This window comes from Microcaecilia unicolor, chromosome 1 (genome assembly GCF_901765095.1).
Source record: "Microcaecilia unicolor chromosome 1, aMicUni1.1, whole genome shotgun sequence".
Lineage (NCBI taxonomy): Eukaryota > Metazoa > Chordata > Amphibia > Gymnophiona > Siphonopidae > Microcaecilia > Microcaecilia unicolor.
Window position 1 is genome coordinate 724891337 of NC_044031.1, and position 27439 is coordinate 724918775.

General features: G+C 41.5%; 1 protein-coding gene across 2 annotated transcripts in view; it reads right to left on the bottom strand.

Annotated features, from left to right (window-relative positions):
* Nucleotides 1-27439, bottom strand: part of HOMER2 (homer scaffold protein 2) — a 273575-nt gene that overhangs the window by 23704 nt on the left and 222432 nt on the right. For both annotated transcript variants that reach the window (XM_030189607.1, XM_030189608.1), the window contains exons 5-6: nt 7152-7291; nt 1335-1491 (exon numbers count right to left, since the gene is read on the bottom strand). In XM_030189607.1, coding sequence (XP_030045467.1) covers nt 1335-1491; nt 7152-7291 — 297 coding nt within the window. The remainder of the gene's footprint in view (nt 1-1334; nt 1492-7151; nt 7292-27439) is intronic.

Here is a 27439-nt window from a genome sequence, read left to right on the forward strand (position 1 = left end):
CAAATAACCAGTAATGAGCTTTAATGCATATCTGAGAAAGGAAGCAAGCTAAGAGAGTAATGTGCTGGAAGCCAGAAAGCCTGATTTTCAAACCCTACTTCAGCCAGCCACTTGCTCTGAACTTGGCAAAGTTGTCAGGTCTCCAAAGCATCTCAGATAGCCTCTTAGACTGTAAGCTGTTAACGGCAGGGATTCATTGCACCTGTATATAGATCTGTTGTATGGAGCTCAGGCTAAAATAAGTTTTGTCAGATCATATAGCACCAGATGTATTAAAAAGGTTATGCTGGCAAAAAGCCTATTAGGAAAGGGAAAGGGGATTCATATACCACCTTTCTGAGGTTTTTGCAACTACATTCATAGTGGCTTACATATATTCAGGTACTTATTTTGTACCTGGGGCAGTGGAGGGTTAAGTGACTTGCCTAGAGTCACAAGGAGCTGCAGTGGGAATTGAACTCAGCTCCCCAGGATCAAAGTCCACTGCAGTAACCACTAGGCTACTACTCCACTAGAAACATTCCATTTAGAAGCCTGCTCTTGCAAATCAGCAACGCGGCCGCGCAGGCTTCTGTTTCTGTGAGTCTGACGTCCTGCACATACGTGCAGGACGTCAGACTCACAGAAACAGAAGCCTGCGCGGCCGCGTTGCTGATCTGCAAGGGCAGGCTTCTACATGGAATGTTGCTAGTGGAATAGCAACATTCCATCTAGAATCTCAAATAGTAGCAACAGAATCTCAACATTCCATTTAGAATCTCAAATAGGGAAAGGGAAATGGGACTCGATATACCACCTTTCTGAGGTTTTTGCAACTACATTCAAAGCGGTTTACATATATTCAGGTACTTATTTTGTACCAGGGGCAATGGAAGGTTAAGTGACTTGCCCAGAGTCACAAGGAGCTGCAGTGGGAATTGAACTCAGTTCCCCAGGATCAAAGTCCACTGCACTAACCACTAGAGAGTAAAGAAAAATTGGGCTTTTAAAAAATTTATTGGTTAGCCAGTTTCATGAGGTGACCCTTGAGATTGAAATAAATGACTTAAAACTTTTTGGATGTTTTACAATATTTTCATGTATTCAAACATTCTGGATTCACTTTAGCATATTTTGTACGTGCTCAAAAAATGTAGTACTTCATTCTTTTCTAGTTCTTCTAGTGGTATGACATCTATCTGTGAACGTCTGCATTTAACAAATTCATGATTTTGATGGGGGAAAGAACTTTTACTTTTATTCTTCCAGAGATGTATTTCCATCCCTTCACACTTAAATTTGCAAACCTATAAAATATTATTCCTCAGAATAAAACTACTCTCCCCTTTTGTCACCTTATTCCTGAGTTGATCATTTTCCTCTTTACACTCTAGGAACTGGAGTTTCCACTGCTCCACACTGGCAGATGACTCCTGCAGTGCCACCGACAACCGAGCATTGCTTTCCCTTAGAGTCTGCAGTTCAGTTTCCCATTTCTTTACATTCATAGAGCTGATAAGGAAAACGAATTCAGAATGAGAACAATTCCTAGCTTCATACAACATACATACAATACAAAAAAAAAGATCCATATTTTAAACCTAAGCTGAATAGAAAATGTGACAGCATGCCTTGAAAAGCCATTCCATGTATTCTGCAATTTGAATATATGTAGATCAAGTGAAATGCAGTGTATACCATTTTATACTTCCCTGCATTTTACTGTTTTATATGATCCATACCGCCTATAGATCTTTCTACTGGTCTATACTTGAATTGTATTTAAAACTGAAAGACCAGCACTTCTCAGTCTATTTGTGGCCGTGAACCAGTGGCGTAGCCACAGGTGGGCTTGGGTGGGCCAGGGCCCACCCATTTATGGCTCAGGCCCACCCAACAGTAGCACATGTTTAGTGGTAACTGGTGAAAATCCCACGCTCCACCAGCTGAAGATTTTCCCCTGATGGTAACAAAAGAGCGAATCTCCATGACACCGGCACCTGCTCATGCTCAGTTTTCAGTGCATGCCTGCTGCCAAGGTGGAAAGAAGCGTTTTCCTACCAGCTGAGATCTTTTTTTTTTTTTTGGGGGGGGGGGGGGGAGAACACTTGGTGCCCACCCAATTCTTGCCTAGGCCCACCCAAAATCTGTTGTCTGGCTACGCCCCTGCCGTGAACCCCCATGAATGTGGCCAAATAAAATTGTGACACTCCTGGAGGTGCAGAATGATGCACCTATGGAAAGACCACCTTGGTGGCGACCCAATTTGGGGTCTCGAACCACAGTTTGGGAAGCTCTGTGATAGACTTTGCAGCTGAAACTTTCGGAAGGCATGAGGAAAGTATTTGCATGTTCTACAAATGAAGCTTGCAACCAGTAGCGTAATTCAGAAAGGATGAGCAGGGCAGCTGCTCCAGGGACAGCCTGGAAAGGGACACACAGCTCCAGTTTCCTCCCTGTCACTGCCACCCATCTCACATCATCATTCATAAACTAAGAGAATCTGTTAAGGCAGGTCTGAAGCCTGGAGGCAGTGGTGTCAGGTCTCCTTTCCAAGTCAGAAAGCCCATGCATGAGGGAAAGCAAGGCTTGCGAGCATGCTTGCTCAGGTCCCAAGCTTAGAGACTGCTACCAAGACACCAGCAGCAGCCTCAAGAGCTTCTTCCATTTATAAAATTACAAGCTGACAGGAGGCAGCAGTGGCAGAAAGGAAGGGGAGGAAGAAGGTCAGTGGGTTGGCGGGGGAGGGGGGGAAGAGAGGAAAGTAAAACTGCCCATGGAACGTAAGGGAGGAAACCTTGAGCCTGAAAAAAAACTCTTTTTTTTTTTAATGAATCCATAAGATGATATCTAATTCTCAGAGGTATGTCCCTATCAGAGCAGGTTCAAAGGTTTTAGCACTAACTGTTCCTATTTATTTGTTGAGAAGTCCACAAGCCAATGAAATACATATTCACTTTTGTTTGATATAGACCAAGGGAAAAAAAAAGGCGTTTACACATTTTGGGGCAGATTTTACATAAGCTGCAGGGAGTATCATGCATTAAACTGTGCGCACAGCCAATATACATACTCAATTGAGTAACAAACCAATTAGTCATGATAATTTTTTTGTGCAGGACGTCAGACTCACAGAAACAGAAGCCTGCGCAGCTGCATTGCTGATCTGCAAGGGCAGGCTTCTACATGGAATGTTGCTAGTGGAACAGCGACATTCCATGTAGAATCTCAAATAGTAGCAACATTCCATCTAGAATCTCCAATAGTAGCAACATTCCATCTAGAATCTACAAATAGCTTCAACATTCCATGTAGAATCTCAAATAGGGAAAGGGAAATGGGACTTGATATATCGCCTTTCTGAGGTTTTGCAACTACATTCAAAGCGGTTTACAAATATTCAGGTACTTATTTTTGTACCAGGGGCAATGGAGGGTTAAGAGGCTTGCCCAGAGTCACAAGGAACTGCAGTGGGAATCAAACTCAGTTCCCCAGGATCATAGTCCACTGCACTAACCACTAGGCTACTCCTCCACGAAAGGACCCCATAATGTTTAGTTAGCTGAGGCTAAACATATAATTGTATTGTAACTAGTTTCCTTTTTTAGACTAACTTCTTTTGGTATATTGACTCTTGTTTCCCGCTACTGTGGTCTAAACTAAGCAGAATTATTTTTATTGTTTATGTTGGTAGGGTCTTTGGAATTTGCCTTTATATACTTGCATTTCTTCATATTCAATTTGATTTGTAATTATATTTGAAAGTAATAAACAACATGCTTACTTTTAAGGTGCAATCACTTACATCAGCCCTATTTATTTATTTGTTACATTTGTATCCCACATTTTCCCACCTAATTGTAGGCTCAATGTGGCTTACATAGTACCAGAGAGGCCTTTGCAGGCTCCGGTGTGAACAAATACAGGGTGATGTTGTGGTAAGATCAAGTTCATGTGGCACAGCCACACTAGGGAATCGGAGAACGGAAGAGTTGTGTTATGTCCATTACGTGCTTTAGTTTGGTTGTGTTGCAGAGATTAGGCATTTAAGTTGGAGCGGTAGGGTATGCCTTTTTAAACAGGTTGGTTTTTAGTGATTTCCGGACGTTTAGGTGGTCGTACGTCATTTTCAAGGATTTTGGTAATGCGTTCCACAGTTGTGTGCTTATGTAGGGAAAACTAGATGCGTAAGTTGTTTTGTATTTAAGTCCTTTGCAGCTTGGGTAGTGCAGATTTAGATAAGATCGTGTTGATTCGGATGTATTTCTAATTGGTAAGTCGATCAAGTCTGTCACGTAACTCGGGGCTTCTCCGTAGATAATTTTGTGAACCAGGGTGTAGATTTTGTTTTCATCAGTCTGATTACTTAATTCAAATCAATGCTATTGAACCTTTTTGTTGTGTTCTATTCTTACACACCTGTTATGAATTACTCATCTATTTCTCCTATTCATTCATTACTTAATGTGTGCAACTAATTCTTATGATATTTCCATTTATCGTCATTGTAGCACTTTTCTGTATTATTACTCCGTTAATGGTGATCACCATTGCGGCATAATGTAAGCCACATTGAGCCTGCAAATAGGTGGGAAAATGTGGGATACAAAGGCAGCAAATAAATAAATAAATAAATTTTGAAGGCGATGCGTTCTTTGATTGGGAGCCAGTGTAGTTTTTCGCGGAGGGGTTTTGCGCTTTCAAATCGTGTTTTACCAACTATAAGCCTAGCTGCCGTGTTTTGAGCGGTCTGAAGTTTCTTTAAGGTTTGTTCTTTACATCCCACATAAATTCCATTGCAGTAATCTAAGTGGCTTAGTACCATTGATTGTATAAGGCTGCGAAATGTTTCCCTCGGGAAGAATTGCTTCACGCGTTTGAGTTTCCACATTGAGTGGAACATTTTCTTTTTTGTGGATACCTAGTGCAAATGCCTGTGCCTAGATGTTAGCCAGAACACACAAAACGTTATAGAACCCTGGATAGACACAGAGATTCCCTACATGGTATGAAGATGGAATAAAAGTATAGAGTATTTCCACTCACAGTACAATAAAAATAATTTTTCACACTTTAAAGAAAAATAAAGGCATAGAGTGGGGTAGACAGCATTGGGCATCAATTAAAATCCTAAAGACAAGGGGGGTAACCTGCATTGAATCACAGGTACAACACGGCCACCTTTCTGGGCAGACTGGATGAGCCATGCTGGTCTTTAATCTGCAGTCATTGATTATCCAGCCTGATATTCAGCACAAGTTAACTGGCCGGGAATGGCTGCAGACTAGTTAACTCGCAACTTGACAGATAACGGTCATTTTCAGTGGCAATTAACTGGTTATCACCGCTGAAAATGCCCAGTTAGCAAAGAAAATAAAGTCAGAGATGTTGAGGGGGGCATTCTAGGGGCATCCCGGGCGTGACCGATTGAGTCCTGATATTCAGAACTTAACTAACCAGGCTTTGCAGCCAAATAAGACTGCATAAAAAGCGGGCCTGTCTTTGCCTGCTAAGCCTAACCGATCATGCTGTAGCCGATGATGAAAAAAACTGGATATTCAATGCTGGTCGCCTCCCATTTCTGCGCCCCCTTTTTCAGCTGCGCCTAAATTTAGGTGGGTAAGTCCCGATTAAATCTAATTACTGCCAATAATTACACATTAAAAAGCCAATTATTGGCACTAATTGGCTCATTCTATTAACTTGCACGCGCAAATCGGGTGCACAACTAAATTTGCATGCTCAGTGTTTGGCATTGTTTATAGGGGATTTATGTGGATAAATGACTAGAATGCTGCCATTCATATACTTTCCTGCCACTTAAATCCTCCCTTTGGGCCCTGTTTACTAAGTGTGCGCTAAACAGTGTGTACTGAACGCTAAAGACACCCATATATTCCTATGGGTGTGTCTAGCATTTAGTGTGCGCTAATTTTAGTGCACGCTATAAACGCTAGTGTGCCTTTTTAATCAGGGCCCTTTGTGCCTATATGAACCCAAGAAGAGAAATGTTCAGTCTCATCAGCGGTTTCTTTGCAAGTACTTAGTCAAGTCGCCACTTCTTTCCAAAGATGGTTTAAAATACTTGCTTTGCTTTTGGATCATTTCATTAAAAAAACAAAACAACAAATAAATAAATAAATTCTATGAGTTGCATAAAAGACCATTTGAGGTCCAAATTTAATTTTTCACTAAAAAAAAGAAAGGTTATGCACTTGTTAGTGCACCTTTAAAAAGGTATAGTGTGTATTAAACCAATTTAATGCATGCTAACCTATGAATTAGTGTTCAGTAAAAATTGTATTAGTACAATTTTGTGAAATGAACAAAAAAAAAAAAGTCCAGAAACGAGGGGAAAAAAATCCAGCAAAGTGCAAATCTCTACAGAAGGTCTTTAAGCCAGTTTGCTTTAACAGTTTAGCAACAGGGCATCTTTTATCCAAGGCTGTGGCTTCCTGAAACCTTCTAGAACAGAAAATATTCTGTTAAAATAAAAAATAAAAATTATGCAACAAATAACCTGCACCAACAGCAACATGGGCTTTGCAGAGCTAACTTGGAGCCTCTTTACACCTCTGGATGGGTTTAATTTTGCCTGAAGCATGTATCTGAGGCTTACACCAGAACTTCCTAAATCTTCCAGTGACCCAACAGCCAGTCAGGTTTTCTGCATATCCACAATGCAAATTTCTCTCATGCATATTCATTGTGAGTATCTTGAAAACCCAACTGGTTTGGGGGTGACCAGGAAAGACTTAGGAAGCTCTCTTTCAATTTGAAACATATGATAATAATTCTCTAATGCTTTTTGCCAGTAAGAAAGCATGTATTACAGTCTTCAGGCACAAGAAAATTCTCGGGCTGCAGTAAAATTCTAAAATTATAAACTACCAGTAGTGTGAAAACAAAATCTAATATCTGAAATGGAGATAGAAATTTGACACAGTCTATGTCATCTGTTACATACCTCCCCCATAATATGTGACATTTATATGGATTTTGTTGTGTCAGAGAGGAGAAGAATGTGTTTCACAAAAAAATATATATAAAATAACTGGATTATAAAAATCAAGACACATGCTTTATGCTGTAATGAACTACATTATTAAATACACCCTTCTAGACTGCAAATGGCTCAAATGTAAAATGCTGCCTAGTGTTTTGGTACAAACCTTTGAGCTAATGCAGTTTTCAACTTGTCATTCTCATTTTTCAGAAGCTCATCAGTAGGGCCACCATGAGATGCCTTTTCGTCATCTGTTCCATTCACACTTGATGCCCGAGTTGAAGATGGAGTATCACGCCCAGATTCCTGTGGCACATATCACAAACAGTGATCAACTACATCCTTTGAAGGTAGTGATATTTTCCAATGAACTGATGTAAAATAGTGTTAAAATCCTTCAGTACATGAGGTTTCATGACCTCATAGAATCCCATTCTTCATACAGATGCTCTAGTCATACAACCTCATGTAAGGGGATCCTAAAAATCCCTTGTCCCTTACTAGTGAGGTATGAGTCTTCACAGATGAATTTGCTTCCTTAGGCTTAATTACTTATCAAGGGCCCTGTTTATTAAGCCGTGCGCCCTAATGCTAGACACACCCATAGAAACATAATGGGTGTCTGTATCACTACTGTGCGCTAAATTTTAGCACGCACTAAAAGTTAGCTTTATTACAGTGCAGTTTAGTTAAAAAGGGCCCCAAATGACAAAACCCCTAGACAAGATACATCAATATTACACACACAAAATACATAAAAGCAAGTCAGTAATCCAAAATATAAAAATAAAACTTAACGCAGGGTAGAACACTATAAAATAACAGTGCAAACTCAAGTAAAAGCCAATGACAATGAATCTTTATGTTTAGTCAAGAATTTGATATACTGACAAATTTTGGAAATACCAAGTCTAGGCAATTTACAAAAGAAAAACTAGCAAAAAAAATATATAGATAGAAAATGAACTCCACAATAACACATGACAGAACACAATCTCACAATAATGAAAGCCCAGTCACTCAGAAGAAAACAGAGTCTCAAAGTCATCATGTTTGCTGCTGTTGTCCGTCATACCGTGCTAACAGCAACGACTAACTTTAAATTACTTATAGGATGTTTGAGCGCAAACCTAAAGGCAAATTATTCCATAGAAAGGGTGCCAAGAAAAAAGGTGCTATTCCTTGTAGATTCCCAATGAGCCTGTGCAGGGTATAGAAGCGCTAATCTATGATCATTAAGTGAGTGCAATACAGCCGCATTGAGCCTGCCATGAGTGGGAAAGTGCGGGGTACAAAAAAAAAAATAGATACACATGGTATTGTTAAGCAAGACAGATATCCCCAGATTCTATATATGGCACCCAGAATTGCACATCCAAATTGAGTAATGAAGCAATTATCATCAATAAGTGGGTGCTAAATCAATTACTGATAATTGACACTCATTAAAATTTGTGCATGCATCTGGCTGTGCACTATTATATAAGGCAGGTGACTAAATCAGGGGCCCTTTTACAAAGGTGCATAGGCGCCTACAAATGTCCAACGCGCGTCAATTTGGAACTACCGCCCGGCTACCGCATGGCCCAGGCAGTAATTCAATTTTTTACACGTGTCCAAAAATATTTTTTCATTTACTACATGCACTGATCATTACTGCCCGGTTTACGCGCAAGACCTTACATAAGTACATAAGTATTGCCATACTGAGAAAGACCAAAGGTCCATCGAGCCCAGCATCCTGTTTCCAACAGTGGCCAATCCGGGTCACAAATACCCGGCAAGATCCCAAAAATGTATAAAACATTTTATACTACTTATCCCAGAAATAGTGGATTTTCCCCATGTCCATTTAATAACAGTCTGTGGATTTTTCTTTTAGGAAGCCGTCCAAACCTTTTTTAAACTCCGCTAAGCTAACTGCCTTTACCAAATTCTCTGGCAACTAATTCCAGAGTTTAATTACACGTTGAGTGAAGAAAAAGTTTCTTTGATTCGTTTTAAATTTACTACATTGTAGCCTCATCGCATGCTCCCCAGTCCTAGTATTTTTGGAAAGTGTGAACAGACGCTTCACATCTACCCGTTCAATTCCACTCATTATTTTATAGACCTCTATCGTATCTCCCCTCAGCCGCCTTTTCTCGAAACTGAAGAGCCCTAGATGCTTCAGCATTTCCTCACAGGGAAGTCGTCCCATCCCCTTTATCATTTTCCTCGCCTTTCTCCGCACCTTTTCTAATTCCACTATATCTTTTTTGAGATGCGGCGATCAGAATTGAACACAATATTCGAGGTGCGGTCGCACAATGGAGCGATAAAAAGGCATTATAACATCCTCATTTTTGTTTTCCATTCCTTTCCTAATAATACCTACCATTCTATTTGCTTTCTTAGCTGCAGCAGCACACTGAGCAGAAGGTTTCAACGTATCATCAACGACGACACCTTGATCCCTTTCTTGGTCCGTGACTCCTAACGTGGAACCTTGCATGATGTAGCTATAATTCGGGTTCCTCTTTCCCACATGCATCACTTTGCACTTGCTCACATTAAGTGCAATGGTTGGCGGTAAGGTCTCAGGCCCATAATGGACGTGCACCAATTTTTAATTTGCCGCATGTCCATTTTCAGCCAAAAAAGGCCTTTTTTTACAGGTGTGCTGAAAAATGGAAATGCGTGCGTCTAAAGTACGCACCTAAACTAGCACAGGCCATTTTTCGGCACGCCTTAGTAAAAGGACCCCTCAATTTGTAACTTGAAAAGGGCATTTCTAAAAGTTACATGCAGAATTATAGAATAAAGCCTCAGTGCACCTAACTTCAGTGTCAGCATTTACACCAGGTTTCAGCAGGCGTAAATCTGGCACCTAAAAGGTAGGCATGGGAATTGGCACTATGCTTTGATTCTATAAAGGGCATGCACACTTAACAGAATCGAGCTAAGCGTCGATTTTTCAGCACAATTTACTGAATCCAGCCCATTATTCCACAGATTCTATATAGTGCGCTTAGATTTAGGTGCCGAGAAAGGCACAGATTCTATAAACACTGCGCGTAACTTAATTGGCTTAACAAGCTAATGAGCGCTGATATCGGCACTTAAAAAAATAATGAGCACTAATTGGAACTGATTAGAATTTAGGCGCAAAACTCGCTAAAGCGTATTCTGTAATGATGCGTGTGCTGAAATGCACACGGGCAAAAAGGGGCATGGCTATGGGTGTTTCGAAGTTTATAGAATATGGAACCTAAATCTACACGCCAGGATTTACGCCATGTTTTAATTGGTGTAAATGGATGTGCGTAGATTTAGGCGCTGAAATATTAACTAAGCGTATTCTATAATTTGCGTCTACATCTAGGTGCTGATTATAGAATGCGCTTAGTCGGCACTGATTTCAGCGCAGATTTTTTTTTAGGTGCCATATATAGAATCTCCTTCAATGTGTACTAACCTCAAAAACTGAATGTATTTATACTAAGATTTTGGCTGGAAATGAGTTCCAAATGGAAAGAGGCTATGCAACAAATTGTCTAATGTACCAGCCTTAAAAGAAAAGATGGGGGATGCCAGCAGGGGTGCTTGGAAAGAATGCAAAGAATCTGATGGATTATAATAAGGGGATGGGATTTGATATATCACTTTCTATAATTACAATCAAAGTGGTTTATATATTATTTACGGGTATTTAGGGGTCCTTTTACCCAGCTGCGGAAAAAAGAGCCCTGCACTAGTGGCGGGGGACCCTTTTTGCTGCACGCTACGGCTCTTTTTATCACAGCAGGTAAAAAGGCCAAAAAAATAGCATGGCCATGATTAAGATTTCACTTACCGCGTGGCCATGAGGAAGGGAGCACTTTAACACCACCCACTGAGGTGGCATTAAGGGCTACCACGCTAACCCGGCGGTAACCCAGTAGCACGCGGTGCTGCCCGATTATTATTGGGTTAACGCCAGGTTGGAAAATAGCTATTTTCTGTAGCATGGCAAATGGTGCATGCCGGGGCTGGAACTACCACTGGCTACCCCGTTCAGCCGGCAGTAGTTCCAGCTTAGCGTGCGGTAAGACCATGTTGGGCTTACCACTGCTTTGTAAAAGGGCCCCTTATTTTGCTAAGTGACTTGCCCAGCTGCAGGGGGAAATCAAACCTAGTTCACCGTGTTCTCAGGCTCCTGCACTAACCATTAGGCTACTCCTCCACTCCAACCAGAGCCCATCACAAGTGGCTTTAAACGCCAACCAAAATCTTTTGAACTACAAACTGAATTCAAGGGAAAGCCAATGTAATGCAGGAGTATGGGAGTGATCCTGTCCTGGGAACTGCGCAATGTAGCAGGGGCGTAGCCAGACCTCGGCGGGAAGGGGGTCCAGAGCCCAAGGTAGGGAGGGCACAGTTTAGCCTGCTGCCAACCCCCCCCCCGCCACTTTCAACCTCCTGCCGCCGCCCCTCCCTCACACCGCCAGGTACCTTTGCTGGCGGGGGTCCCCAACCCCCGCCAACTGAAGTCTTCTTCAGCGCTGGTCTCTGGCGCATTCGCTCATCAGTTTCTGTGAGTCCTGACTCCTGACCACCCGGCTACCATGTGGCCCTTGCGGTAATTTCATTTTTGGCGACTGTCCACTACGCACGTCCAAAAAATATTTTTTATTTTCTGGCTCACGTCAGCTACGTAATTAAGTGGCATTTGACGCACATAGGTCATTGCCGCTTGGTTACCATGTGAGACTTTACTGCTAGGTCAATTGCTGGCAGTAAGGTCTCAGACCCAAAATGGACGCTCAGCAATTTTCATTTTGCTGCACATCCATTTTCAGCAAAAATTTAAAAGTCCAGGTGTGCTAAAAAATGATTCTGCGCGCACCCAAAACACATGTCTACACTACCACAGGCCATGTTTCAGTGCACCTTAGTAAAAGGACCCCTAAGCACTTAACCCTGGATTCTATATAGCACGCCTAGAGATCAGCATCGAAATCTAGGCAGATTCTATAACAATGCACGTAACTTAATTGACTTAACAAGCTAATTAGCACTGATAACAGCACTTCTAATATAATAATTCGCACCTCCAATGTTCTGAAGCTGACTCTATGGCAGGGTGGCAGTGAAGTCGTGTAGTGTTCCTGGGGTTCTTAATTGCCCCGCCCTCGCGGCATCAGAAGGAGAAGGGACCAACCGCAGGCAATCGCACTCGCTCTCACTGCCCCGCCCTCGGAGGGAAGGGAATGCTGCATAGCAACCCACAAACAAACGTTAGTCCGTCCTGAACAGCCCTGATCCCCTGCCCCCCCTCCAGCCACCTAACGATTCTCCACGCTCCCCTGCCCCCCCTCCAGCCATCCAGCAATTCATCTCGCTCTCTTGATTACCTCCATCGAAGCGGCCGCGTCATTGAAAGCCCTGCCCGTCTCCAGCCTTCCCTTCAAGTTCATTCCCTCAGAGTCCCGCCTTCTGACGTCATTTTCTCTTTCTGCAAGGGCGGGACTCTGAAGGAACGAACTCGAAGGGAAGGCTGGAGACAGGCAGGGCTTTCAATGATGCGGCCACTTCGACGGAGGTAATCAAGAGAGCGAGATGAATCGCTGGGTGGCTGGAGGGGGGGCAAGGGAGACAGAAGAATCACTGGGTGGCTGGAGAGTGGGGCAGGGGAGAGAGGAGAATCACATACACTCTCTCTCTCACAGACATACTTGCACCCAGTCTCACTCTCTCTCTGTCACACACACACACACTCGCACATTCATTCTCTCTCTCTCACACACACTCTCTCAAACATACACACTCCGTGGAAAACCTTGCTAGCGTCCGTTTCATTTGTGTCAGAAACGGGCCTTTTTTTACTAGTAAGCAATAATTAGAATTTACACACACAACTCACTAAGTGTATTCTGTAACACAGTGCGCCTACCTTCATGAACAAACGAAAAAGGGCAAGGAGATGGGCGATTCACGGGCATTCTGAAATTTACTAACGTAATTATAGAATATGGCTCTTTGTGCCTAAATCTACATGCCGGGATTTACACAACGTTTTTGTTAGTATAAATGGAGGTGCGTACTTTTAGGTGCTGGGATATCAACCAAGCGTATTATGTATACCACGCCTAAATCTAGGTTTACGCTTACAGAATACGCTTAGGTGGAAATGTTTTCTGCGCTGTTTTTTTTTTTAGGCGCCGTATATAGAATTCCCCCCCTTAACGCACAGTTAATGTGCAGGAGCTAGTTACCATATGCAATTGTGTTAAGGGATTTTTGTGGTAGTTGGGCCTGTTTCTGCACATTATGCTGCACGCTAATGAATCTTAAATTTTTTTTTCTAATTAGGGGGTGTCATGGGTGGACAGTGGGCATGGAAGAATTAGCTAGCTAGCGCGTTATACTTACTGCATGATAACTGGCTAGTGCAGAGTTGTGGGACCGCTTACCCTCTCCTAAACAGCGGGTGCTAAGTGCTTTCGCGTTAACCAGGAGCAGGTATTTTAATCTGAATATTAACACACAACTTGCAATAAAAAAAATAGAATCAGGGGCGTAGCCAGACTTCGGTAGGAGGGGGGTCCAGAGCCCGAGGTGAGGGGGCACATTTTAGCTCCCCCCCCCCCGGTGCCGCCGACTCCCCCCACCGCCATTGCTGACCCCCCCCCCCCCCGCCACCGTCCTCTTCTTCCCAATCCCGCGCAAGGCTTCGTTCTAGTCTGACGTCCTGTACGTTGTACGTGCAGGACGTCAGACTCACAGAAACAGAACGAAGCCTTGCACGGGATTGGGAAGAAGAGGACCTCAGCTCGGCTGGCGGGGGTTGGGGTCCCCCGCCAGCAAAGGTAGGCGACGGCGGGTTGGTGGCGAGAGGGGGGGGGGTTGAGAGGGTCGTCAGCAGAGGGTCCAGGGGCAAATCTACAGGGGCCCAGGCCCCCGTGGCCCCATACTGGCTACGCCTCTGGTCAGAACATTCTTTCTTGATGCAGTGTTGGTTTTGGGCTTGTCATGCATTAAAATTCTCCATTATAGTATGTTAAGCCCAAACCTTAACGCCCTGTAGTGTATTTTGAACTTATTCAAACGTCCAATACTTTATTATTTTCCAGTTCTTGTAGCATTATGGCAGGCTTCACACATTTATCTGTAAATGTCTGCATTGACAGATTTTGAAGTTGATTTTGATGGAGAAAGGAACTTTTGCTTTTTGTTCTTCCAGAGATGCACCTGCATGTTTTTACCCTTGTGCAGCAGCATTCTGAATCAATTGCTGGTACCTAAGATACTTGTAAATTCATCATAAAAAACAGCCGGCTACACATCCATGCCCAGGGCTAACACCGGAAAAAGCATGCCTTTAAAATAGTAATAGCCTAAAACAGGTCCTAGAAATAAAGAATGACTGAGGAATCATGATTCCTGGTCAACAATCACAATGAGATCACATACCTGTAAACAGAAATAGAAATATCCCGACCACTCAGAAAAGAAAAATTTATCCCAAATGCAAGGTTCTCTAAAATTCCTAGTCCAAGGTTTGGTGGACGTTTTGTAGAAAATGTAGTATACCAGTGGTCCCCATTATCACTGACATTATTTAATGTTTATTTTCAACTCTTGGCAAATGTTATTTGGGTATTTGCTTTTTCAGGGGGTGGGGATGGGATTTGATATACAGTATTGCCTTTCTGTGGTTACAAAGCAGTTTACATATTATATGTACTTATTGTGTACCTGGGTCAATTAAGGGTTAAGTAACTTGCCCAGAGTCACAAGCAGCTGCAGTGGGAACTGAACCCTGTTCTCCAGGTTCTTGGGCTGCTCCACTAAGCATCAGCCTTATGTTCTACTCCAGTGGCTGAGCTGCAGAATACAGTGAGTGAGTGTTTTACAGCGGTGAATACTTGGTTGGTGTAGAATATACAAAAACAGATTTTATGGGTTGGTAAAGGTGAACCCCTCTCCCCACTTACTTATCTCAGGAGTTCGGACACTAACGCCCTAATTTTATATATGGCACTTAAAATTGTGTATCCAAATATGAGTGCATACCCAATTTACTAAGGCAAATTAACAAACCAATTAGTGCCGATAACTGGGCAGTAATCAATTACCGGCACTAATTGGTATTAAATTGAAATTTGCACACCCACCTTTAGGTGCTGGGATCTGAGTGTAAATTTTACATGTGGATCCGAAAAGGTGTGTGGGCATGGGAAGAGCATGGGCGGATCAGGGCTGTTCCTGGAATTTACAGAGTTTTATAAAATAAGGGAGATCTGTGCATAATTTAGGTGCAAGAATTTAAACCAGGTTTTACTCAGTATAAATCTTTGTTCCCAAAACTGGGCACAAATCTCAGTGACAAACACTAGTCTATAAACTGTACCCAACTTTGAGCGCCGTTTATAGAATAACACACGTTTTTTTTCTTCAATTGGCACCCAAATTTGGACGGCGAGGAGCAGCCCCAAAAACTGGAGGAACCCTCAATTCCTACGTCAAAGTAGTGCAGCAAAAACAGGAGTAGGATGATCTGGCCCTTTCAATAACCAAGGAGGACGTATATACAATAAAAAGTCTTTATTGAAGAACATCAAGTGACTCGACACAGCAGCTGTGTTTCAGCTTTGAATACTTCATTTAGACTGCTGCGGCAGGCCTTGGAAGCATCACTCCTGAGTTATTTGGATTTCGACATCCAACAAAATAACCATATAAGAAAACTCATTTTCTTTTTAAATCGTTGGAACATCACAAGACTCCTGAAGCAGGCGTATAGGCGCCGAAACACAGCTGTTGTGTCAAGTCACTTGAGGTTCTTCAATAAAGACTTTTTATTGTATATACGTCCTCCTTGGTTATTGAAAGGGCCAGATCATCCTACTCCTGTTTTTGCTGCTACCCAAATTTGGACACCATTTATAGAACGGAGTCCTATGGGTTTTGCTTACCTCTTCCCTTGGAGTCTCAGGTTGACCAGGTGGTGCAGGTGGCTTGATTGAAATTGAAAATGGCTCAACAGTTGTGCTCTTATTTCTGGCCACAAGGCTTCTGAATGATTGTGCAAGTGACTGTATTAACGAGACTGGATTATTGTAATGCTATTTACCTTGGCTTGCCTAAGTATGTTCTGTGAAAGTTACAACGTATTTATACTATAACTGCACAAATGGTTATTTATAAAATACAATTTGGTTACGCTATTACTACACTGGTTGCCTATAGAAACTGAAATTTATTTTAAGGTATGATGTTTAGTTTAAGACTCTTTGGTGGTGGTGGTGGTGGGGGGGGGGGGATATTTGAGGGACTGCTGCACCAATATGTACCAAGAACTCAGTTCATATGGTTCAAGGAATTTGACCTTGCCCACGGCTAAAGAAGTTCAGTTTGTTCAGATATATGTTTCTTTTGTTTTCTGGGGCCGTTCCAGATTTCTGGAACAAACTACTGGTTGAACTGAAAATTGTTCAGGATTCTATTTTTTTCAAAGTATTTATCAGGTTGATGTTGGGTAGGTGTCATGAATGGGTTGGTCAGTTTGTTTGGGGGGGGGGGGGGGAGAGGTTGTAGGTTTTATTATCAAAATTTTACATTGTACCCCACATTGTATGTTGAGGGCCTTGAATCAAATAGATTGAAAATTCTGCAGGAAACAAAACACATCTTGGAATCCGTATGGATTGAAATTCCACATGTAAAGGGGGAAAAGGATAGTGATAGGAGTGTACTACCGTCTGCCTGGCCAGGATAAACAGACAGATGTAGCAATGTTATCGGAAATTAGGGAGGGGGGCAACACGATAATAATGGGTGATTTCAATTACCCCGATATTGACTGGGTAAATGTAACATCAGGGCATGCTAGAGAGGTAAAATTCCTTGACGAATTCAAGGATTGCTTTATGGAGCAGCTGGTACAGGAGCCAACGAGAGAAGGAAAATTTCTAGACCTAGTCCTTAGTGGAGCGCATGATCTGTTGCGGGAGGTAATGGTGATGGGGCCGCTTGATAACAGTGATCATAATATGATCAGATTTGATATCAGCTTTGGAGTAAGTATACACAGGAAATCCAATACATTACTACTACTTAGCATTTCTATAGCACTACAAGGCGTACGCAGCGCTGCACAAACATAGAAGAAAGACAGTCCCTGCTCAAAGAGCTTACAATCTAATTGACAAAAAATAAATAAAGTAAGCAAATCAAATCAATTAATGTGAACGGGAAGGAAGAGAGGAGGGTAGGTGGAGGCGAGTGGTTACAAGTGGTTACGAGTCAAAAGCAATGTTAAAGAGGTGGGCTTTCAGTCTAGATTTAAAGGTGGCCAAGGATGGGGCAAGACGTAGGGGCTCAGGAAGTTTTATCCAGGCGTAGGATGCAGCGAGACAGAAGGTGCGAAATCTGGAGTTGGCAGTAGTGGAGAAGGGAACAGATAAGAAGGATTTATCCATGGAGCGGAGTGCACGGGAAGGGGTGTAGGGAAGGACGAGTGTGGAGAGATACTGGGGAGCAGCAGAGTGAGTATATTTATAGGTTAGAAGAAGAAGTTTGAACAGGATGCAAAAACGGATAGGGAGCCAGTGAAGGGTCTTGAGGAGAGGGGTAGTATGAATAAAGCATTTCAAAAAAGAGACTATGATAAAATGAGAAGAACAGTGAAAAAAAAACTTAGAGAAGTGGCTGCGAGAGTCAAAAATTTACATCAGACATGGATGCTGTTCAAAAATACCATCCTGGAAGCCCAGGCCAAATATATTCAGAATATTAAAAAAGGAGGAAGGAAGACCAAAAGACAGCCAGCATGGTTAAAAAGTGAGGTGAAGGAAGCTATTAGAGCTAAAAGAAAATCCTTCAGAAAATGGAAGACGGAACCGACTGAAAATAATAAGAAACAGCATAAGGAATGGCAAGTCAAATGCAATGTGCTGATAAGGAAGGCAAAGAGGGACTTTGAAAAAAGACTGCGTTGGAGTTAAACACACATAGCAAAATTTTTTTAGGTATATTAAAAGCAAGAAGCCAGCAAAAGAATCGATTGGACTGCTACATGACCGAGGGGTAAAAATGGCAATTGGGGAAGACAAAGCCATAGTGGAGAGATTAAATGAATTCTTTGCTTCGGTCTTCACCAAGGAAGATTTTGGTCAGATACTGGTGCCAGAAATGGTATTCAAAGCTGACGAGTCGGAGAAACTGAATGAAATCTCTATAAACCTGGAGGATGTAATGGAGCAATTTGACAAATTGAAGAGTAGCAAATTTCCTGGACTGGATGGTATTCATCCCAGAGTACTGATAGAATTGAAAAATGAACTTGCGGAACTATTGTTAGTAATATGTAATTTATCTTAAAAATTGGGCATGGTACCAGAAGATTGGAGGATGGCCAATGTAACGCCGATATTTTGAAAAGGTTCCAGAGGAGATCCGGGAAATTATAGACCAGTGAGCCAGAAGTCGGTGCCGGGAAAAATGGTAGCGACTATTATAAAGAACAAAATTACAGAGCATATTCAAATGCATGGATTAATGAGACAAAGCCAACATGGATTTAGTGAAGGGAAATCTTGCCTCGCCAATCTATTACATTTCTTTGAAGGGGTGAACAAATATTGTTTATTACATTTGTACCCCACATTATCCCACCTATTTGCAGCCTCAATGTGGCTTACAGAGTGTAGTTATGACATAGTCACGACAGGATCTTGTATACAATTAGTATAAGTAGAAGATATATAAGGAATTAGAGAAGTAGGTGTTAGATAGGGTGGTGTAGGAATTGCATTTTGATACTTGAATGAGTTGGGTGGTGATTTGTGTCGTTAAGTGTTCATTTTGTAGGCTTTGTTGAAGAGATGTGTCTTCAAGGATTTGCGAAAGTTAGTTAGATTGTCTATGGTTTTCAGGGCTGTGGGTAGTGCGTTCCATAGCAATATGTGGATGAAGGTGAGCTGGTTGATATTGTGTATCTGGATTTTCAGAAGGCATTTGACAAAGTACCTCATGAAAGACTCCAGAGGAAATTGGAGAGTCATGGGATAGGAGGTAATGTCCTATTGTAGATTAAAAACTGGTTAAAAGAAAACAGACAGTAGGGTTAAATGGTCAGTATTCTCAATGGAAAAGGGTAGATAGTGGGGTTCCCCAGGGGTCTGTGCTGGGACCGCTGCTTTTTAACATACTTATAAATGATCTAGAGATGGGAGTAACTAGTGAGGTAATTAAATTTGCTGATGACACAAAGTTATCCAAAGAGGATTATGAAAAATTACAAGAGGACCTTATAAGACTGGGCAACAGGGCATCCAAAAGGCAGATGACGTTTAATGTGAGCAAGTGCAAAGTGATGCATGTGGGAAAGAGGAACCCAAATTATAGCTACGTAATACAAGGTTCCATGTTAGGAGTCACCGACCAAGAAAGGGTTCTCGGCGTCGTCATAGATGATACTTTGAAACCCTCTGCTCGGTATGCTGCGGCGGCTAAGAAAGCAAATAGAATGTTAGGTATTATTAGGAAAGGAATGGAAAACAAAAATAAGGACGTCATAATGCCTTTGAATCGGTCTATGGTGCGATTGTACCTCGAATATTGTGTCCAATTCTGGTCACCGCATCTCAAAAAAGATATAGTGAAATTAGAAAAAGTACAGAGAAGGGCGACAAAAATGATAAAGGGGATGGGACGTATTCCCTATGAGGAAAGGCTGAAGCGGCTAGGGCTCTTCAGCTTGGAGAAAAGACAGCTAAGGGGAGATATGACAGAGATCTATAAAATAATGAGTGGAGTGGAACGGGTAGATGTGAATATTTACTCTTTCCAAAAATGCTAGCACTAGGGGGCATGTGATAAAGCTACAAAGTAGTAAATTTAAAACAAATCGGAGAAACTTTTTCTTCACTCAATGTGTAATTAAACTCTGGAATTCATTGCCAGAGAATGTGCTAAAGGCGGTTAGCTTAGCGGGGTTTAAAAAAAGGTTTGGCCTGCTTCCTAAAGGAAAAGTCCATAGACCATTATTAAAATGACTTGGGGGAAATCCATTGCTTATTTGTGGGATAAGCAGCATAAAATGTATTGAACTTTTTTGGGATCTTGCAGGTATTTGTGACCTGGATTGGCCATTGTTGGAAACAGGATGCTGGGCTTGATGGACCCTTGGTCTGGCCCAGTTTGGCAATACTTATGTACTTAACTTTCCAGCTCACAGTCTTCAGGTTTAGTGTTTAGTATATACCGCCTATTTGGGATGACATCTGAGTAGTTTATAGTATCTATTAAAAAATCTAAAAATAGGAAATAAAGTAGAAAGAGAAAAGAAACTGAAGTATAAACTTACAAATATACTGAAGTTACAATAACAAATGTTAAAAAGAATAGAATTAGTTTAAAAATTTTAGCTGTGTGATTACAGGGTTCAGTTTTGGCTGAAAGATTATTGTAATTTTCGGATGTATTTTCAGTTTCAGCTGAAAATGGCCATGTGTTTTTGGTGGAAGCCGAAAATGTGTGCTTTGTCTCAAAGTTACCCCTCCTTCCAGAGCCCTACGAGCACCTCCTCTCCCTCCTGTAGGCCTGCCTGAGAGACTGATTTTTCACTAAGGTTTATGCTTATGTTTGAGGACATTCCTCTGGTATAAATCTCACCTTAACACAATAAGCGTGTTGTGTTAGCTCTCAAGTATTGATGAGCCTCGCTCTCATTTCTACATTGTATTTTATTTCTGTATAAATGATGTTCTTTCATATGTGATTCTCCTGTTTTCTCGTTGAGCATTCCTCATAATATCTGCCCTTGATTGCTTTAGTGTGCACCTCCTTTTTGTTTTAGAAGCCTTATTTTGGTATTTGCTGGTACCATTGAATTGTTGTGTATGATCATCTTCTGAAACATTGTATATATCAGGTATATCTGTGATTAGATAGGTTTAAACAGCAGAGCTTTATTTCATTTTTACATCATGTTCTGTATTTATTATCATTTTGATATTATTGTTTGGGATTTTGATATTATTGTTTGGGATTTATATTCAGATTTACACCCCGCTGTATTTGTATAGCTAAAGTACATGCATTCTACTTAGATTTATGACCTCTCCCTGCCTGTATATTTGGTTTTATTGTTATATTATTGTTTGTGACCTATGTTTATTAAGTTCTATGCCCTGCTGTATCTGTATTAGCTAACGTACATGCATTCTAATCATTTACATCTTACTTTCTGAAAACTTGTGTTATTGTTATACATTGGCATACTATTTTTTATTGCTAAAGTAATGTGATTGGTGTTCACATTAGCCTTTGTGCTTTGCTTTTTATATTTATTCAAATTATTTTTTTTAGTTTTTGATTAATTTATGTTTTAGCGTATTTGGTGTTTGCATTTTTACTGTACTTATTTACTAATTGTGTTACATCTTTAAATATTTCTGTCTGCAATATTTAGATGTTGTGACCCCTGAAGCAGGTATTCGTGCCAAAACATGGATCCGTGTCAGATTTGTACCGCTATAGAAATAAGTAGTAGTAGTATATACTAAGCCATACTAGTGTTTTTAGTTAGTGTGCACGAAACACTAGGGTTGCCCATCTGTTCCTATGGGCAACTTAGCATTCAGCATATGCTAAACATTAGCACACGCTAAAAACGCTGATGTGCCCCTTAGTGCTGCTTAGTAAACAGGGCTCTATGATTATAAAAAAAAACCAAAACAAAAGGGACCTGTTTACTAAGCTGCGCTGTAGGCATGCTTGCGTATTTAGCGCACGCTAAAAATTAGCATGAGCTAATGCTAGAGACACCTATATATTCTTATGGGTGTCTCTCGTGTTAGCATGCACTAAAAACACTAGTGAACCTTAGTAAACAGGGCCCAGAGTGTTTGGTGTGTTAACTATAGTCCCTCATCTTGTGGAAATCCATTGCTACTCTGAAGGATGTGTTGTTATACTACTAGTAATTGTAAGTTAGTCCAGGGGGATGGAGGGGGCTAAAGTTTGTATTCTTTTTTGTACTGCAGTTATAATCTTACATTATAGCCTATATGCTAATAGAGTGCTCCAAATAAATGCTTTTGATACAAAATTTTAGCAGAAATTCAAATCTGTATATTTGAGATAGGCTCCTTAGAAATTAGCTTCTCTGTGTTGTTATGATGTAAGCTGTCACTTCAAATGTACTGCAAAAGCAGCCACTCTAAAACCATCGTGGCTTTCAGTTTATTTTCATTAGCTGCCGTCCGTGTGTGGACGATATTTCGCTTGGAGATAAAATATGGTCTTCCATTATTTAAATTTATATTCTGACTTGGATACTGTGGGTTTAGCAGAGGGATGCAGACTTCAAGCTCTGGCAATTCCCCAGTGGCCCTCACTGGCTCACATTCACAGCCAAATTGAAGTTTTTGGTTTTCGCCGACACCAGGTGATGAGTTTTGGCTGTAGTTTTGGTTTCGGCTGAAAGGTTTCAGACACTTTTGATGGCAGTTTCGGTTTCACTGAATCTGAAAAAAGCAGCTTTGGTCAGCCTCTAAGGTGCCTAAGGTTTACAAGGCTTAGTATAGTGAAGGAGCCCTGAAAGTTCCCTGTTCTTTCTTTCAGTGTTATCTCCTAAAAGTTCAAAGATCGGGTAGGAGCACGTAGATGGTGAACCCACTAGGGACAGAGAAAGTACCTGTATGAAGCATGTAAACTGTTTTGGTTGTACCACAGAAAGGCAGTATAATCAAACCCATTACCCATACCCACCTGGGATTCTACGGAGAACTTGGTTCAGGAATCTGCTGTATATTCTCAGTGAAAGGAGGGTATTCTACACATTCCTTTTTTTCAGTGGAGGAGCGGTATTCAGCTGTGGAAACGGTTCTTCATCCAGATTAGAAATCAGAGGAGTAGCCTAGTGGTTAGCGCAGCGGACTCTGATCCTGGGGAACTGGGTTCGATTCCCACTGCAGCTCCTTGTGACTCTGGGCAAGTCACTTAACCCTCCATTGCCCCAGGTACAAATAAGTACCTGTATATACTGTGTAAACCGCTTTGAATGTAGTTATAAAAACCACAGAAAGACGGTATATCAAGCCCCATTCCCTTTCTTAAATCTACATCTAGAAGACTCTCAAAAATTGTAAATCTACATCAAGAAGATTCTCAAAAAGGAGAATCAACGGGAGTGAGAGACAATCCCATTCTTGAGCAGGGAAACTGCCCTGCAATTATTTGGGGAGAAAGACATCACCAGCTTCTATCCAGATTTCAAAAACAGGGAACCCCTAGCCTGGAAGGTCTCCAAAGGGTATCCTGATAGGGGTCTGAGATTTAGAAGAAACACCTGCTGCTAACGAACTGTACTTTTGCAATTCATTGGATTTTTCTTTCCGCTGTGGATTTTTCCAAAAGGAGCACATTTTTTGAATTATCGCCATTTTACAGTGACATCAGTAACCTTTCCATTTTTTCTAAACAACCCCAAAACCTGAATGGCTGTATATTTTTTAAACTGACAGTAGCAGAGAAAAATCCACAAGCAAGTTTTCCCTCTGTTGGACGAACCCCTATAAGATGCATGATCACCTACTGCTCCCAGTTATACACAGGTGTCTGAGCAGAAAGAGAAAGATGTGCAGTGTGCATTTGTGAGCATGCATTCAGTTCACATGAGTGTTTAAAAATTTAACATGTTTTTGCTCAATGTTCCAAAACTGATTTAGGAAGTTAGGGTGAAAATAAAAATGTAAGCAAAAACGGGTTAAAGTGCATGCAAATCTTTTATGCATCTATACCACGAAGTAACAAGCGTACAGTCACTTTGCACAAAGTTTTACACGCGTTGTATGCGCATAAAAAATCACAGATGTGTGAAAAATCCCCCCACCCAAAAAAAAACAAATAAAAGATCACAAAAACCTCCATTTAAAATGAAGACTAGCCAAACTTTTTCACCATGCACACCCATAACAGACAGTGGAGCAGTGGTTATATTTGTACACCGTCATCTCTGGTTTATTCTGACATTAGTTCATCAGAAAAGAAACTTGAAACCTATAAAAGGTTCCAGCACTACCTTAGCTTCCAGAACTCTATTCTACATTACATTCTTCAGGCATTTTGGGCTCGTTTTGTGGCTCAGTGCATACACTTAGGAGAATTCTATGCCAAAAACTTGAAAATCTTATACACAGGTTTATAAAATTCTGCACTCAATTTGTAACTTTTTTGCATAACATTTCCCCATCATAAAGACAAGGCCCCCCTGTGGCCCAAGCCTGACTCCCACAGCTTTCTCCTTGCTCAGGCTCAACCCAACCTCTAGCAGTCTCATTTTCCAACTAGCTTGAACCCGCACCCCAGGCTTGATCTTCCTCCCCCAACCCTGAGCATGTTTGATCCCCAGTAATCTCTGCCCCTTTTCCAGGGTGTACATCCCACAGTTTTCTTTCTCTGTCTATCCATCCCTCAGCAAGACTCGAGATCTCTTTCCACCCCTCCTTTTCAAACAATGCCCTAGGCACACAACCTCATAGCTCTCTCTATCTCTTATTTTCAATCTCTCCCCTCATACTGATACCTATAGCTCTCTCTCTCACACACCTCTCCCAGGACACACATACACACACCTATGACTTTCTAAAATTCCTCTAATCTCCCCCTCCTCAGTTCACATACTCAGCTCTCTCTCAACTCCCCCTCCTCCAGCTCATATCCCCTTTGCTCTCTCCCAAGCACCAACCTCTCCCTTTGCAGCATACTCCATGCACGGTACACTCAATCACCATCTATGCCATATACCCCTAACTCTTTCTCAGTGACCAACTCCAAGGACCCCCATTGCATATACCCACCATACACATCCCTGCAGCATACAGCCCCCTCCCCATACCTCTACTCCTTTTCCCAACATGTAGACCACCCAGCTCTCCCAAAGAATGTGCAATCTTTGCAAATAAGGCACAGTATCTAAGGGGTAACAGTGACACGAAGTGCATGGGGCATGGGAAACGTAATTTCAAATGAAAGCACATCTCTGTTGAAGACCTGAATGTGTATACCCTAGTGGAGAGAAGAGACTGAGGAGATACAGTATGGTACGGATATCTGAATACTTGTAAGGTATTAATGAACAAACAAATCTTTTTCACATATTGGGAAGCTATAGAAGTAGAGGACATGACATGAAGCTGCATGGAGGTAATTTGAAAGCAACATTGGGAAATATTATTTCATGGAAAAGGTGGTGGATTCCTGGAAGGTCTTCATAGTGGAGGTGGTGGGGACAAAAGCAGTGATAGAATTCAAAAAGGCATGGGATAGACACATAGGACCCCTATATAATAAGAGGATGGAATCAAAGCCAATAATGATTTTCACATGTCAAAATAAGACATAGAGGGAATAATCTGCATGGAGCGGCAGGTATATCTCTAGCCATCTTACTGGGTAGACTAGATTGAGCGTGCTATTTTTATCTCCTATCATTTATTACATTACTATCTATGTCGTAAATGCAACGGGCTGTAGATGAGATATTAAGTTATTCCAATAAAAAGTGACTAGCTTTTGAGAGATACTGCATCTAGCTACTGCAAAAGTAGGTGAGAAACAAATAATTCTATGCTGGCCATGAACAAGGATGCCTCAGAAGCCCTGAGAGGATTCTGAAGAAAGAATCAGTATTATGCAACTGCCATACATATGGCTAACTTTATAAAGCATTTCCCATGTGTAAAGCATTTTTGACTTGCAAAAAAAATAGCTGTTACAAAATTGCATGGATGTATAAAGATGTACAAAATTATGTGCTGACAAAAGCATATTATTCTTGATAATAGTGTCTGGAGGGCATTCTATGGAATTCATACATTTTATAAAACAGAGGGCCAATATTCAAAGTGATTTAATCAGGCAGTAGAGGCTCCTGCCTGCTTAAATTATACTCAGAAGGTCATTGATATTCAGTGGCACTTAACTGGGCATTGCTGTTATATATCAGCACTTACCAGTCATCTTGAAACTGGACAGGAGAGGAGTGTTAAGAGGGTGGAGTTAGGGAAGAGCCAGCAGAAAAGGGACATTACAGGGGTGGAGTTAGGGAGGAGCCAGCAGGTGAGAAGCGTTACAGGGGTGAAGGGGAGGATCCAACAGTTATGTGGCAATATTCAGTGCTGGGCCTACATATTCAGTGCTGCTTAGCTACATAGATGCCAGCACTGAATATTGACTGGCAGCTCAACCTCTCCTTCCCTCAGTCCTTTCTCTTAGCCCTCCTTCAAACCCTGCCTCCTTTCCTTCCTTTTCTGAAATCACTGAAGAGGAAACTGCACATTTTCTTTCCTTCTCGAAACTAACTACCTGCTCCTCTGATCCTATTTCCACCCATCTACTTAGCACTCTCTCTCCTATGGTCATCCCTTCTGTCATATCCTTAATCTTTCACTTTCTACTGTGACTGTTCCCAATGCCTTCAAACATGCCGTAGTTACACCACTCCTCAAAAAACCTTCATCGGACCCTACCTGTCCTTCCAACTATCACCCCATCTCCCTCTTCCCTTTCCTATTCATGATTTATTTGTTTGTTACATTTGTATTCCACATCTTTCCACCTATTTGCAGGCTCAGTGTGGCTTACATAGTACCGGAGAGGCGTTCACGGACTCTGGTGTGAACAAAGTGATGTTGAGGTGGATAGAGTTCATGTGGAACAGTCAATGGAAGAGTTGTATTATGCTCATAACATGCTTTGCTTTTGTTGTGTTGCAGAGATCAAGCATTTAAGTTGGATCGGTAGGGTACGCCTTTTTAAACAGGTTAGTTTTTAGTGATTTCCGAAAGTTTAGGTGGTCGTACGTTGTTTTCAAGGCTTTTGGTAATGCGTTCCACAGTTGTGTGCTTATGTAGGAGAAACTGGATGCGTAAGTTGATTTGTATTTAAGTCCTTTACAGCTTGGGTAGTGTAGATTTAGATATGTTCACGTTGATTTGGATGTGTTTCTGGTTGGTAGGTAAACGAGGTCTGTCATATATCCCGGGGCTTCACCGTAGATAATTTTGTGAACCAGGGTACAGATTTTGAAAGCGATACATTCTTTGATTGGGAGCCAGTGGAATTTTTCAAGGAGGGGTTTTGCACTTTCAATTTGCGTTTTTCCAAATATATGTCTGGCTGTCGTGTTTTGTGCGGTCTGGAGTTTCTTTAGGATTTGTTCTTTGCATCTTTGTTCTTTGCATCCTGCATAGATTCCATTGCAGTACTCCATTGCAGTAGTCCACTGCAGTAGTCCATTACAGTAGAAAATAATCACTGCCATGAACATCCTATCATCCTGGGCCAACGCATTCAAGATGAAAATGAACAAAGAAAAAACTCAATGCCTAATCCTTTCATCACAACACTCCACTCTGCTCCCAACCATCCTGAACACCCCTGACGTTACAATCCCAATATTTGACAATCTAAAAATACTAG